At 42.0% G+C, this 15030-nt stretch overlaps 1 protein-coding gene across 4 annotated transcripts in view; it reads left to right on the plus strand.

The window, feature by feature from the left end:
- unc5cb (unc-5 netrin receptor Cb) overlaps positions 1-15030 on the plus strand; it is a 132094-nt gene that overhangs the window by 31333 nt on the left and 85731 nt on the right. The window contains exon 1 of one of the 4 annotated variants that reach the window (XM_085168905.1): positions 12344-12530. The exons of the other annotated variants lie outside the window; for them this stretch is intronic. Coding sequence (XP_085025031.1) covers positions 12443-12530 — 88 coding nt within the window. The 5' untranslated portion in view covers positions 12344-12442. Of the gene's footprint in view, positions 1-12343; positions 12531-15030 lie in introns of those variants that run through there. 4 annotated transcript variants of the gene reach the window in all.

Genomic DNA, 15030 nt, shown 5'->3' on the forward strand with positions numbered 1-15030 from the left:
CTCGGGGGTTGATGGAAGCAGTTGTGTTGGCGAGGGGAGAAGGAGAAGTGCTAAACAAGAGAACCGAGGTCCTCGGGGAGAGTGAGCTCAAAACAACTTTGCAGCGCTCTGTAACCTTAACTGTTGCTGCTGAAAGACCAAGAAGTTATTTTGCAGCCCCCAAAATACTTGCCATTAAGTGACTCTGAACCTCTGAGAGTGTTTTCCTGTCACCACTGCCCTTGGCTGGCTTTTAGGGGATGTTTTGCTTGGATCCTTTATTGACATGTGGGTTAAAAAAAATGAAAAAATGTTGCACGTTGAGTCATGCAAGTGAAATTTAACAGATTTGAACTTCTGACACTCTGGTGAGGGAGGGGAGAAAGTATATGTGAAAACTTTTGCATCAGTAGGATCATGTCGCTGTACTGGATGAAGTCAGTTCCTTAAGCGATGTCCTAGCCACTACAAATATGCATTTTAAAAACCTCTCAACCCCAAAAATGTGGGAGTAGCTTTTTTTCTTTTTTTCTTTCTTTCTGTTTTTTTGTTTTGTTAAAGCAACACCCTACGAATGACCTCTCCTTTTTCACAGCTGCTGCTCTCACAAATGCTTCTGTACCGATTACTTTTGCTTCGTAACACAAGAAAAAACACATCGACACAGAAGCACACACACAGGCTCTCACGAGGGTGTTAATGGCAATAGGATGACAAAGATAGGGTTAAAATTTAGCTTTCAATATTTGAGATACTCAGAGGAGTTTGGCATGTGTTTCAATCGCTGTTTCGTTTAGTCTGCCTCTCTCATGGTGTCTCAGGTAAGCGATTGTAAAGAGACATTAGAATGCTTAAGGAAACAGATGGTGCTATGTAACCTACTTATATCATTGATTTATCTTTTTATCCAATTGTGTTTCCTTTTGTAACCTTACTCTGGGCTATATCTCTTCATAGTATGAAGCTGCACCCGCTGAAATGTTTATCGACAGTCCCTGCATATTCAATAAGCAGTCAGTAGGTTCTGTAGCGTGGGTATCACATAAATTTCATCGCTTGCTGTGTTTGAATTTGCCACTGGGGCTTCCTCTTTTCATGGAAAGTTGTTAAAAATCCAAATATATATATATATATATATATATATATATATATATATATATATATATATATATATATAATTTTTTTTTTTTTCTAACTTTCAAAGATCCCAGAAGACGCAGTATTTGATGTCATTGTTTGTTGCATGAAGGAGAGCGGTGTGCGCTGTAGCCCAAATAATTGGCGGAGGATTCTCAGCAGGGGAAGGTAAACTGAAAGTGACACCAGGGTGGAAGGCTCGGCATGATGCCGTCTTCCTTTCAGCGCTTCAGCTCAAACTACAGACCCTCTACAGTTCCACCATAACACAAGAGAGAGCTCCCTGTCTGGATGAGCAGAGAGCATTTGGCAGGCCCAAATGCTGATTTCCCCCCCGCTCTCTTCCCATTAATCTTTTATATCCAGGGCTAAATATGAGCCGAGTTGATGTGACGCTGCATCTGTGTCAGGGGCCATCTAAGTAGGAGGGGAGGGCCTGTTGAGGTTAAGTGCTCTGGTGTCTGTGACTTGGGGGACATGAAGAGAAGAAAGAGGGAGGGGTGTAGTTTGAGGGAAACTGAAGGTGAGAGAAAAGGGGTGCGGAAAACAATGGGAACATCGTCCCATGAGGGGAGACCTCAAAGTTAGGGTGAGATTTTATGAGTTTAGACTCGAAGCTTGTGCGTCCTTACACAGACATATACAGACAAGCAGACGTACAGCTGGTGAGCCTGAAACAAATGATCACCTAATCCAGGCCGCTCTCATGTTTCAACCCCGGCCCCAAAATTCTGTGAGTCCATTCATATTTAATGTTCACTGTAACAATTCAAATATTCATTCATTTTTCTAAAGCCTGGCTAAAATAAGACATGTTACACAGGTCAACACATACTTGTTTATATAGTTAAATCAAGCTTCTCCAGTTTATTTTTAATCAGTTTAAACAATGTGATTTCATAGCTTTATTTTTTATGTTGGTACATTTGGACTTTCTTTAAAGCGATTTAAAAGTATGCTAGAGAAGCTGGATTTCATTGACAACTAACATAGTAAGATGCCAGTTATTTTGTAGCAGGTAAATTTAACTGATATCTTACTATTTCAAGTTGTTGTTACGATACCAGAGGCCGTGCATAAAAATCCGACACAACCAAGGTGACATCACAAATGGATTTTTTGGTGTCTGGATTTTTTTTCCACTATAAACATATTTTGTTCAGATGGTGGAGCTCAAGAGTCAAACTAATGCTAGCATGCTCGCAAGGTGCATGAGTGAATCTCACTACAATCGAAGTCGTACTGTTACTGTACTAAATAGGTGAAGTTTTGTGTTTAAAAAAAAGAAAAGAAAAAAAATCACACCAGTACTCAAAGTGCTTGATACAGCTTGCCTCATTTGCCAAGCACTTTTTTCTAAGTGCTTTCTATCTAGCATTCACACTTCAATGAATGCATCGGAGTGCAACTTGTGGTGCAGTACCTGCTCTATCTTCTGAGCTACAGCCAACCTATGAAATTGGAGGAATGGTTACAGAGACCAAAAACATGTTTATTTCTTCTCTAAAGTTGAGTCATTTTTAACCTCAAGTGGCCATTTTGTGAACTGCAGTTTTTGGCTTTATTCCTGGAAGTTTCACCTTGAATATGATGCTAGTTCTTGCTTACACTGGATGCATCTAATTTGTAAGGCTCCTACAAGTTCAAAATGCTGTTGTATCTTATTATCACGTGGCTTTTAAGCTAATAACCTTTAATATATGAACCAACTCCATGATGGAATGTGGTCATTTCCTTTATTTCTTTATTTCCAGGCAACAGGAAATAAATAAGTATGGAGTGATGAATGCTGTTTTTTTTAAAATTGTAGGTTCAAATCATTGTTAATATGCAAAGTTTAGGAGAGAGGTACAACAGTGAATTTCTACAAGCATCCGTATAACTCCGTTAAGGTCTGTCATGCCAGTGGTGGTGGAGATCTTGTCAAAACTGATGGAATTATAAATGCAGAAAAGTGCCATCAGATTTTGATACACCATGCAGTACCATCTGGAAAGCATCTGATTGACAACTGCATCTTTTGTCAGCATGATAATGATCTCAAACACACTGCCAATGTAGTGAAAACATACCTGCATAATAAAACACACAATGGAACACTATCTGTCATGGATTGGCCTTCCAAGAGCTCAGATCTCAACATTACTGAGGCAGTGTGGGATCGTCTTGATAGTGAACAGAACAAAAGGCAGTCAATATGCAAAGTAGAGCTTTGAATGTCCTTCAGGAAGCCGGGAGAACTATTCCCGAAGACTACTTAAAGAACTGACAAGAAGGCTTGTCAAAGAGTGTTCAGGCTGTGTTGAAGAATAAACACGGCACTGTAGTGCTTATTTGAATCATATCTATCTAATAGACTGTAATTTCTTTATGTAAATGGAGAGTCCTCTTCACACACAGAGGTTAATTATGGAGTTCCACAGGGTTCTGTCCTAGGACCTTTTCCTTCCCACTGTCACCAAAGCACTTGCTCATAGCGGGTCATATGATTGCTGGTGTTTTCTCTGTCTTCTTGTAGGGGTTTTTACCTTACAATATAAAGCACCTTAAAACAAATGTTGTTGTGATTTGGCACTATATAAATAAAACTAAATTGAATAAAAGCAGTCACACCAAATATTGATTTTCAAGCTTGTTAGAATGATGAAAACTCAGTTTTTGCCTTAGAAAAACACAGAAATATAGTATCTGAGTTTTCCTAGCAAAATATAAAGAAATAAATAGAATAGTACATCACCCAGTGCTCACCAACACAGATGTTTCTTTCAAGAGGAGATCGGGTCAGTAACAAGAGTAACGTTCAACTTTTGATTTCAAGTTCTCTCGCCAGTTGCCACAAAATAAATGTTCAACTCAAAGAATCAGGGCTGAATCTTTCTCTAATGATTTGAAACATTTGCTTTCAGTAGGCAGCTGGACGAGTTTCTTTCTGTAAAAATCCTGTTATTCCCCTCCGAAGAGGATAGAGGCATAATATTCCAGTTACTATCAATGAAGTTTTTTTTTTTAGAAAATTCGCACAGCAGTGGTTTTGATATCTGGGCTAATGCAGATCTTCATGGGGTATTACTACACAACTGGATTTTTCTCAAAGTGCCGTATGACTCTATTGTTGCTGAAATTTGAAGGGAGTGCTGGGGATGCAGTAGAGCACACAGCAGCTCTTGCTGCCTCTTGCTTTGTCTCTTGCTGTGCACTGCAGCACACACACACACACACAGGCGCACACATACATAAGGCACAGCAAGTCCCTGCTGTGATGTGAGATTGTATGCTACAAGATGCTGATTGAAACCTATGTCTGTGTCTCCTCGCGTATATGAGTTTGTGCGCATGAAGCAGAATACGGCACAGCAGAATGCACCCTGATCATCATATCAAAACAATAATGAGGAGAAAAGTCAACATTGTTCTCTGCCACGCTCCATTAACAACAGCAGAATCCATAATCGTATTCATTTTCAAGCAGCTTTATTTAATAAAGTGGAATAGGCCTGGTACCTCCATTACCATAATGCCACTTAACATTAATCTTGGTCATTAAAGAAGACTCATACACAACCCCCAGGCATCTGAGTCATAGGAATTAGGGATGAACTGCGGGAAAAGAAGTGCTTATAACTGTAATGATGTGTTTGCCCCTGTTTTTCAAATAAGGAGTCGCTGCAAAAATCCAAAGATTCTTAATGTATCTGGAGGTATTGATGCTGCCAACCATGACTTGGAGGTGAGGTTTTGATCTTCTGCTTCTGGATGTAAACAACTCATTAGGCAGAGAGCAGAATGCCTGCTGACTGGCAGGGACAGCAGGGGTGCTGGGGATAGCTGGGAACATGTTAACTATCTCGGTATCACTATCTCTCTTGGTTGCTCTTCTACTCCACTTTCATCCGCTCATCAGCCACCAGAGGCTTACTTGGGAGATGTGAGGGTATAATTGTGTCTTACTCACAATACCCACTTCTTCTCTCTGTCTGTCCTCTTTACCTGGTGATTGAGTCTGAACCTGCTTTAAACTCCCCTTGTTTCCCCTTCCTCTTACTATTTTAGATATCCTTTTATTCCACCTTCTCATCCCTACCTTTTTCTTCCCCCCTCCCTCGCTGGGCTGTCTCCTCTCACGCATTCGTGGTCTCTTAATCAATAACCCCCCTAGCTGCTTCTCAGCATTCTGCATTTCCTCCGGCTCCCTGTGTCTCACTTCTACTTTGAAGAGGATGTCAGACAGCCTTTCCTCATATGGAGCCATTTTCATTCAGCTCCATCACTCCAGAGACGTGACCTCTCGGCGTACTTCTTTCTTTCCCCTCCCTACCTACGGTGTCTCTTCATTGCTCTTGTACCTGCAGTTCTCAGCTGAGTCACTTAGGAGCTCATTAACAAAGAAATTCTGTGGTCATGTGAGCCTCTCGCCTCTTGCAAGAAACGGTAAACGTCTATTGTTTGACTACTTTGATTAGTGAGACGCTCTTAACAGGGAAGGCTATGAATTTTACATTGTGGCTGAGTGCGGCGCACATGGCACACAACACCCAAGCAGCCCTCCAGCAAATGAATTTAACCTTAAAAACTTTATCATTTATTCCTGCAGATCCCATCGCTTGGCCCACTCAAAAAACCTCAGTGTGGAGTAGCGCTGTTCTTTAGCAAAGAAGCAGACTTACAAATCCATATTTACTGCTGCTGTGATCAATGACTAGTGCTCTCAACAAGCGAAGATAGTTTCCATTGGTGATGCATTGATTTGAGCTAGTAGTTCATGCATACTAATGAGTCTTCTGATCCATAAAAGAAGAGCTTTAAAGTCAGTTTTACAATAATGATCCAGTATCGAGCAGCCTGATTAAGACATGAGGCACAGCTCAAAAACTGATTTTAAGGTTGTTTTTCCATGTTCGTTGGGCAGGCTGTATCATAACTTTTCTTTATTAGTTATCAAAGTTAGTCCAACAGTGCTAATTGGACTTTTATTGCCCAGGCCTTTTCAACTTTGATTGGTACTTTTCAGCCATCTAGTTCCTCTTTTAGTTGAAAGTATGCTTCGTCAAGTTGTCTGCTGGCCCACTTACCTCCAGCCAGCGAGTTGAGAAAGGATTAGTGTCCCTTTGTCCCACTGACTGGAACCTCGGACTCTGTGACAGATCTGAGAGGCACCAGAGTCCCATCAGATCAACTGCACTAATTAACTTGTTTAAACAAAGTGGGAGGGGGAGTCAGGAGAAAAGCTTTCAGTCTTCAAAAAAGCCATTAAAGTGGAGCAGGGAGGGAGGGGGGATAAGTGACACAAAAGAGGTGCTGTGCAGTTTATTGACGGCCTGGAACCTGAGTCTTTTCTCTCTGTATGCGTTTATGTGATGGGAGACAAGATTATGGAGCGCCGGGTTTACAGCGCAGGTTAGTCAGGAATGAGAAGCTTCTGAGAAATCCCAGATGTGAGCAACTTAACTGTTGACCCCTGCGTATGGAGTCTAATTAGAAGTCGCAAGCACGAGTTCTTAAAAGAAAGAATGGAGAGAATTTAGAAGGGTCAAATAGATAACTAAACATACCTAAGGGAAGGGCTCAGGGCACAGCTTTATTATTAACTCCATTTAGCTTGATGATTCAGCTTCACTCATACCCAGTTCATCAGGCAGTTTGTCTCTGCTCCCAAGTCACTGGATGAGTATATTTCTTGATACTGTGCACGCACTAATCTGCCTACTAATTTTCATTTACCATGCTATTTTTGATGCAGTCACAGAATTTGCAACAGCGATTATAAAGCTAAGCTTAACAAGGTCCATACACATAGGCCTTCACCGAATTGTATATGTGGTGCATATCACCTTGTTCTTCCGCCTCCTTTATGCTGTGGCTGTCTGTCTGTCTTCATGATTGCTCGTATTGTAATTAGATTTTTTTTTCTCCCTTACAGACCAGCAGAACACTCGCCTTGGGGATTTTGTAGCACCGAGAGTTAATAATAGACACGTTCAGGCTGAGTAAAAGCAGCATTTCCACAGGGGCTTTGTTTAGAAATAAAAAGCCCCCCTACCCGTCAGCATGCAGTGGACACTCATGCCCACACGGTCTTTAAATGGCACAGTCGTATCTTGGGCTTTGATGTATACCTAAGATCAACTCTCGTTTAGAAAATCCCTTGATTTTAAACAACATCTTGCACTACAAATGTCAAAATGGTATCATTACAGCGTGGAATATACACAAACAGATGCATAGACAGAGAGAGAAGGAGCCATGTTAGAGTTGCAGGAATGCCTCAGTGTGATGTATGATCTTCATTTCCCCCCCCCTATGGGCCATCTCCAGCTCAGCACCAGCCATAAGACAGACAGAGGAAATGAACGCTGGGGAATTTATCTCCCATCCTGGCATTGTTTCTGCCTGGTGAGCTCTGAATTAACACATTTATTAAAGTGCTGGGTTGAGACCTCCACTTATTACGGGGCAGAACTGCTGAGCAGGGATTGTGTGTTATGTGTTTTTGTAAAAGCACAAATGGAAATGAATGCTGAATTAAAAGGATGGAAAATTAAAAGGTGGCACCATCACTCCTATCATCTGTGTATTTATACCAAGGGCCAGAGAGATAATTGGAATGAGCACAGCAACAGAAACAGTGTTTGTATTTTCATAGTTATACATTTGCAATGAGCTCATTTTAATTCAGTTTGCCTCATATAGTATTTTCATCTAGCATAATAACATATTGTGTTTTTACATGACTGCTGTGGTCCGAGACCTGACTGGCTGATGCAGTCTCATTGTGAGATAATATCTAATAGCCTTTGACCATTTCTCTTTATGTAGTTTATTGCTAGATCTTGGCAGTTACACAGGAAGCGTGTGTGATTTGTCCCTTCAGAGAAAATTGGAAAAAAACACACGTTAGAGCATGGGTGTCAAATATAAGGCTCAGGGAGCCAATCCAGGCCACTGGAAGGTTTTGGAAAATGTTAGGGAGTACAAAGATTTTAAACTTTAAAATTTATGAAAATAAAGTTAAACCATTAATACACATAATTAAGTAAAGTAATAGATATACAATTACATGATAGCAATAAAAAATGGGGCTTTTCTATCTATAGATATTAGGGAGAAAAAAACTATGTGAATTAGGAACTTTATATTTTATAATTTTTATAAAAGGTAAAATTTAACGTCTTTGTAATTACAGGACACTTCCGCTTTTTTTCTGTAATTTCACACGTTTATCAGGTGAGATAAGACTAATACGATCAAAGTGGGCTGTTTGAGGGTACAGAAAAGGTTTCATCTTAAAGTTTTGTCTATGCTTTTGGCGTTTTTTGCTGTTTTGTGCTGTCCCTAGCTACTTGACGGTTGAGTCAAGGTATATTTGAAGCTGGCACGTCCTTGCAAATTTTAGCAGATTTTGGAACGCGGATAACAAATCCATCATGCTTGAGCGTGTTGAATGTGCATGTTAGCCTTTTGACAGGTTGGGGGGCATTTGCTAAAGTGAAGTAAATGGATGTAGCTATTCCACAGAAACTGCCTGCATAAAAGAAGGGTGAACAAGCTCAAACGCCATGGGCAGGTTTAAATCATTGGGCACCCTGGCCACTAGTTAATAACGTCCTTGACACAGCATTAAATAAGTGGCAACAACCAACATTATAAACATTCCTTCATTGGTGATTGCATCACTCAGTAGCTCCCCACTAAAATGCATCAGTGTCAAAGTTTAGAGAGGCAGCAGAGCAGGAAATGCTCCTGATTAATAAAATCTGAATACACATTTGCCAGAATTTGAACAGTGACTACACTGATTCTTTTGATGAGACTCGAATGTGCAGCCTTTGAAACTGGTGTAGGCCCAGTGATATATAAAACCGCTTCTTCATCTTGTCTCCTTTCCTGTGCTAGTTCCTGCTCTTTTCCTACAATGACTGTACTGCCTCTGTCTTGGGGCTGGAAGGTAAAGCAGTAGCTTTGATTTGGTTCCTGTGCAGCGGTCTTTAACTTTGCCCTCCAGTTCTTTTCCTTTCTCCACCCTGGACTGATGTCTCAGGGGCACCTCATCTCCTGTCTCTCCCTCACTCCTTCATCCACTGTACCTCCACCTCAACCCCTACGGCTGCTACAGTCAGCCGGGCTAATAGAGCCACTTACTGCCTCTTTAAATCTTTACGGTGCTGGTTAACCCTTTATTGATGTTCCCAGACCCCTCGGCTGCCTGCAGGCTGGCCAGCCTGTAAATCTACAACCTGGGCTTGATCACCTGCTCGCGGGGAGACTTTGAGTAAATGCAGGCTTGGTCATTAGACAAAAAGGGGAGAAAAAAAAATTAAGTATGGCCATTCGTCAAAAACGAAACAGTGATATGTGTGTTTCCTCTGCAAGCCTTTTGTTCTGCTTTAAGGCTGTTGCCTTCTGGTGTCTGCTGCCACTTGAGATGGGACATGCTGAACATTATGTGGCTTGCCAATTTACGCAGTGACACGGCGGGAAGCAAGGAAAAAGTTCTCAACTCAGCTGGTGCACTCCTATATCTGACTCTAATTTATTTTAGCTCGAGGCTTCTTTTTGCCTGTTTTTTTGTACGTGCGTGCGCACAACGACAAGCTGGCAGCGACAAGTTATCAGCGACTTCAGCTCTTGTAAGTAAGATGTGTCTCTACATCAAATGGATCAGCCTCAGTGGCAATGGGTAATCTGATCACAAAGCTAAGATGTATACACATTAGCTGTAATCTTACGAGGCCCATTTCCAGCAATATAAGTGAAAGTTAAATGGGGGAAAAAAAATGAGAAGAGAGAGAAAAGTGTGTAAGAGTGCCGGTTGTAAGTGAACAATGACAGGCATCTAGATCATACGTCTCGGATCATTTCACCTTCCATATTGGAGTTTATGGTTTGTAGATTCTACTGCAGTAAAGAACGTATTTTCTGAGGCAGATGTTAGCTTTTGATTGATTTTCTTCTTGCCACAGAGCTCCTCACAGATGCTCACTTTGTGTTCCTTGACTATTTGTAATACAGAGACACACTAAAGCCTTTAAAACCATCAGCAGATCTCCCTCGAGACTCCAGAGCTTTATGCAGTCTGGAGGGCTTGTCCAAATACATAATAATCCATCTATGGTCTTTAAAATATATACCCATCCTCATCCTATATGATTCTGTTTTCATTTGAAAGCCCTGGCTGAGGGAAATGTGGCTCATGACATCTCCGCTGGTATGCATGCAAGCATCTCCACACAAAAGGTGGCCTCAGTTGTGGCCCAATAAACTCCGAAAGCCTGTTTAGCTTCCTTTTTTCTTTCTGCCCCTCCTTTCCAAAGGCCAGCAGTATCCTTTTACCTCAGGCGGGGTTGGTCCGATGATCTGGGACATGTTAGCCAGCTGCCAAATGAAAGGGGATAAATCACGCAAATGAAAACAAATAGAGCCAGGTCGGCTTAACTCTAATTAAAGCCGGTTCCCCTACTCTCTAAACTCTGCTGTGTCCTACATACTTGACAGTGCTCCCGGAAACATGTGTTCCTCCCGAATTCCTCCATCTCTGAAACAGAGCCATGTGTGGCTGCACAGGGGGCAGGGTATGGCTGCACCGCGGCTTCTTTACATTTTGACCAATTCGCATATACAGTGGGGCAAAAAAGTATTTAGTCAGCCACCGATTGTGCAAGTTCCCCCACTTAAAATGATGACAGAGGTCAGTAATTTGCACCAGAGGTACACTTCAACTGTGAGAGACAGAATGTGAAAAAAAAAAATCCATGAATTCACATGGTAGGATTTGTAAAGAATTTATTCGTAAATCAGGGTGGAAAATAAGTATTTGGTCACCTCAAACAAGGAAAATCCCTGGCTCTCACAGACCTGTAACGTCTTCTGTAAGAAGCTTTTCTGTCCCCCACTCGTTACCTGTATGAATGGCACCTGTTTGACCTCATCATCTGTATAAAAGACACCTGTCCACAGCCTCAACCAGTCAGACTCCAAACTCCGCCATGGCCAAGACCAAAGAGCTTTCGAAGGACACCAGGAAAAGAATTGTAGACCTGCACCAGACTGGGAAGAGTGAATCTACAATAGGCAAGCAGCTTGGTGTGAAAAAATCAACTGTGGGAGCAATCATCAGAAAATGGAAGACATACAAGACCACTGATAATCTCCCTCGATCTGGGGCTCCACGCAAGATCTCATCCCGTGGGGTCAAAATGATCATGAGAACGGTGAGCAAAGATCCCAGAACCACACGGGGGGACCTGGTGAATGACCTGCAGAGAGCTGGGACCAAAGTAACAAAGGTCACCATCAGTAACACACTACAACGGCAGGGAATCAAATCCCGCAGTGCCAGACGTGTTCCGCTGCTGAAGCCAGTGCATGTCCAGGCCTGTCTGAAGTTTGCCAGAGAGCACATGGATGATACAGCAGAGGATTGGGAGAATGTCATGTGGTCAGATGAAACCAAAGTAGAACTTTTTGGTATAAACTCAACTCGTCGTGTTTGGAGGAAGAAGAATACTGAGTTGCATCCCAAGAACACCATACCTACTGTGAAGCATGGGGGTGGAAACATCATGCTATGGGGCTGTTTTTCTGCCAAGGGGACAGGACGACTGATCCGTGTTAAGGACAGAATGAATGGGGCCAAGTATCGTGAGATTTTGAGCCAAAACCTCCTTCCATCAGTGAGAACTTTGAAGATGAAACGAGGCTGGGTCTTCCAACATGACAATGATCCAAAACACACCGCCCGGGCAACAAAGGAGTGGCTCCGTAAGAAGCATTTGAAAGTCCTGGAGTGGCCTAGCCAGTCTCCAGACCTCAACCCCATAGAAAATCTGTGGCGGGAGTTGAATGTCCGTGTTGCTCGGCGACAGCCCCAAAACATCACTGCTCTTGAGAAGATCTGCATGGAGGAATGGGCCAAAATACCAGCTACTGTGTGTGCAAACCTGGTAAAGACCTATAGTAAACGTTTGACCTCTGTTATTGCCAACAAAGGTTATGTTACAAAGTATTGAGTTGTATTTTTGTTATTGACCAAATACTTATTTTCCACCCTGATTTACGAATAAATTCTTTACAAATCCTACCATGTGAATTCATGGATTTTTTTTTTTCACATTCTGTCTCTCACAGTTGAAGTGTACCTCTGGTGCAAATTACTGACCTCTGTCATCATTTTAAGTGGGGGAACTTGCACAATCGGTGGCTGACTAAATACTTTTTTGCCCCACTGTAACCGAGATACCAGCGAGTGAAAAGCGGTTGTGTAATGCTTTAATAATGTTTTAATGCACTGCAGTGTATTTCCGTGCCCCTTGAAAAAAGTATTCCTGCACTCATGTGTTTCTCTCTTTCTCTCTCTCTCTTTTTCCCTTCTCCCCTGTCGGTCCACGTTTTCCCGTGCCTGCTGATTCTGCTGCATATAGGTAAGGAAAAAAAATCCACCACATTATTACCTTTTCATCTGAATACTTTATGAATTGCTACAAATGATGCAAAGTTTGTTTGTATGAATTATACAAGCGTGGTCTAAGAATGCTTTTGCATGCTTATCGTATGAACTTATACACATAACTGTAATTCCAGACTAATCAGCACTGGCTGGCTACTAAGTTAATGGGCCAAAGGGATCAGCGACATGAACCTGCCCCTGCACGGCATGTGTCACTCTGCATTACTGCACTTTTTCATTTATATTACTAAGTCAGTTCCATTCACAGTGCTTCTATTCAGAGGAATAGCTGTGTTGGCTGCAACTTGTTTACATGTGTGCTTGTGTGTGTGTGTGTATATGTGTGCTTAACTGCAAATCAAATGCCACATTTGAAGGTGAAACGGATCAGCTTTCCTTTTTTATTTTTTATTTTTATTCAGTTTCCTTGTATGCTCAGGCTGAATGAGACATAAATGATCCTATGTAGGTCTTGTGATATGACAACGAGACAGCAGATTAGAGTGCCTCAGGTGGACGTCTGTCTTTTCTCCAGCTCATTCTTATCCACCGCTGAAAGAAAATATCAAGTTGCTACTCTCCGTAATCCTCCCCATCGCAGGGCTCAGTGGCTCCTCTCTAGCTGACCGTAAAGCGCAGAGAGTGCCTCAGTTGTCATACAGCGGGAGGCAGAAGTGCCCTCCAGAAACAACCGTTTCTGCTTTGCCTGAGTGTGTCCGCGCACAGGGAAAACAGGAAGGCTCACTGACCCATGGATCAGTTCAATTAGCATTTGCCAACGACACCTGCTTGCAACCAGCCACTCTAGTGTGAGCGTGTGCATGTATGTGTGTATGTGTGTGTGTTTGTGCTAGTATTGCTGCACAACCCCATTAAAAATTAAAACACAAGGCTGGGAGTGCACTGGGGTAGACCTTCTGTTCCCCTTTCTCATCAAAAATAAAAGGACAGAAAAGTATTTTTAAAAAATGGAAAAAGAAGTGGGGGAGATGAGAGGGTTTTACAGCAGCTAGTTTGTGTGTGTGTGTGTGTGTGTGTGTGTGTGTGTGTGTGTGTGTGTGTAGCAGGGTCGAGTGCATGAGCGAAAAACAAGCAAATTAATTGTTAAAATAAAAGATGAAGGCAATTATGAAAGTAAAAGCCCTGTTAACATATTATGAAAGTAAGATTTGGTAGTGCAGATGAAGGTATTCGTTTCAGCAGATTTTGTAACACCTGCTTTCATGCTGGGTCAGTTTTAACCTGAAGCACTGAGCAGAATAGATAGACAGGCCGTTATGAAAAGAGGGTCAAAGGTCAAAAAGTGTAGCCACCCAGCTCGTAATGACTTTAACCTATGACCCTGCGCCGTGTCATGAGTTGTCTCTTAATGTAGCATGAGTGATACCTTGGCAGCCTTTTCACATTCTTACATCTGTGTCTCAGCGGAGAGAAGAAAAGCTCAGATTGCTGAAAAATAAATAAATAAAAACCCAAAGTTGCGATGGCTAGGTTGTAAATAGCTGCTGAAAGTTTATCTCCAGGAAGCCCCCTACTGTAGCATGGCGTTTGTGCTTCCTTGTAGCCAGCATCCCGGCTTTGTGTCTAATGGAACAGAAGACTTCAAACGTGACTAATTGTTATCTATTTGTTTGTTAATGTGTCTCTTGTTTGGTGCTGTTGGGAACAGATGTGCCTGATGAGCTTTGTGAAGTGGCAGAGATATGCACTGGGATGAGCCTAATCAGTAGCACAATTATAAGTTGTGGAGTACATCATCTGCGCGAGCTGAGGAGGAAAATTGTTGTTTTTCATTTGGTGTGCATGCAGCATCTTGAGCATGTCCCTTTCACAGTTAGAGAGCTGCCAAGTTTTCCAAGAAGAAGGGGGAAAAAAGGAAAGAGGAGCCCTATACTGTGTGCTTGGTTCAGCACGGGAAGCATAAAGAGTAACTGATATGGGTGTGTTCCAGCCTGTATAAAAAATACATGGAAAGGTTAAGAAGAAGATGATGTTTTTAGTGAGAAATTGGGGTGGATCTGTTGTTGCTAGTGGAAGAGTGGTGACATGCTTGCTGACCTTCTACGTGACCCTCTGTGGTGATGCCTGCAGGCTTCGGTAAAGGCAGCGACCTCAGAGCTCAGTGCAATAAGCCTTGGGATGGCCTGTAAACACATGCTGGGTCAGGTGCTGTTAAAGAGTTTCTAATCAGAGGGCATAGTTTTTTTAGTCAGGTTATTGCTGTGACTATAAACAAATTCAGACTTCATGTTGCCTTTTATTCAAATTTGAAAATTTCTATTATTGTTATTTAGTATTAATGCAGTGAAAATAACAACGGCTCCCTTAGACCAGATGTTTTTTGCATTTGCAGTGGATGTGATTGAGCACTGAGGACTTGATTTGTGTGTGTGTTTAAACTTGTCCAGTAGATCCCACTTTTTCTTCTTTTCTCTTTTCTATGTGTGCAGCTTTTAGCACATGCCTTCTAGCGT

This window comes from Neolamprologus multifasciatus, chromosome 7 (assembly GCF_963576455.1).
Source record: "Neolamprologus multifasciatus chromosome 7, fNeoMul1.2, whole genome shotgun sequence".
Lineage (NCBI taxonomy): Eukaryota > Metazoa > Chordata > Actinopteri > Cichliformes > Cichlidae > Neolamprologus > Neolamprologus multifasciatus.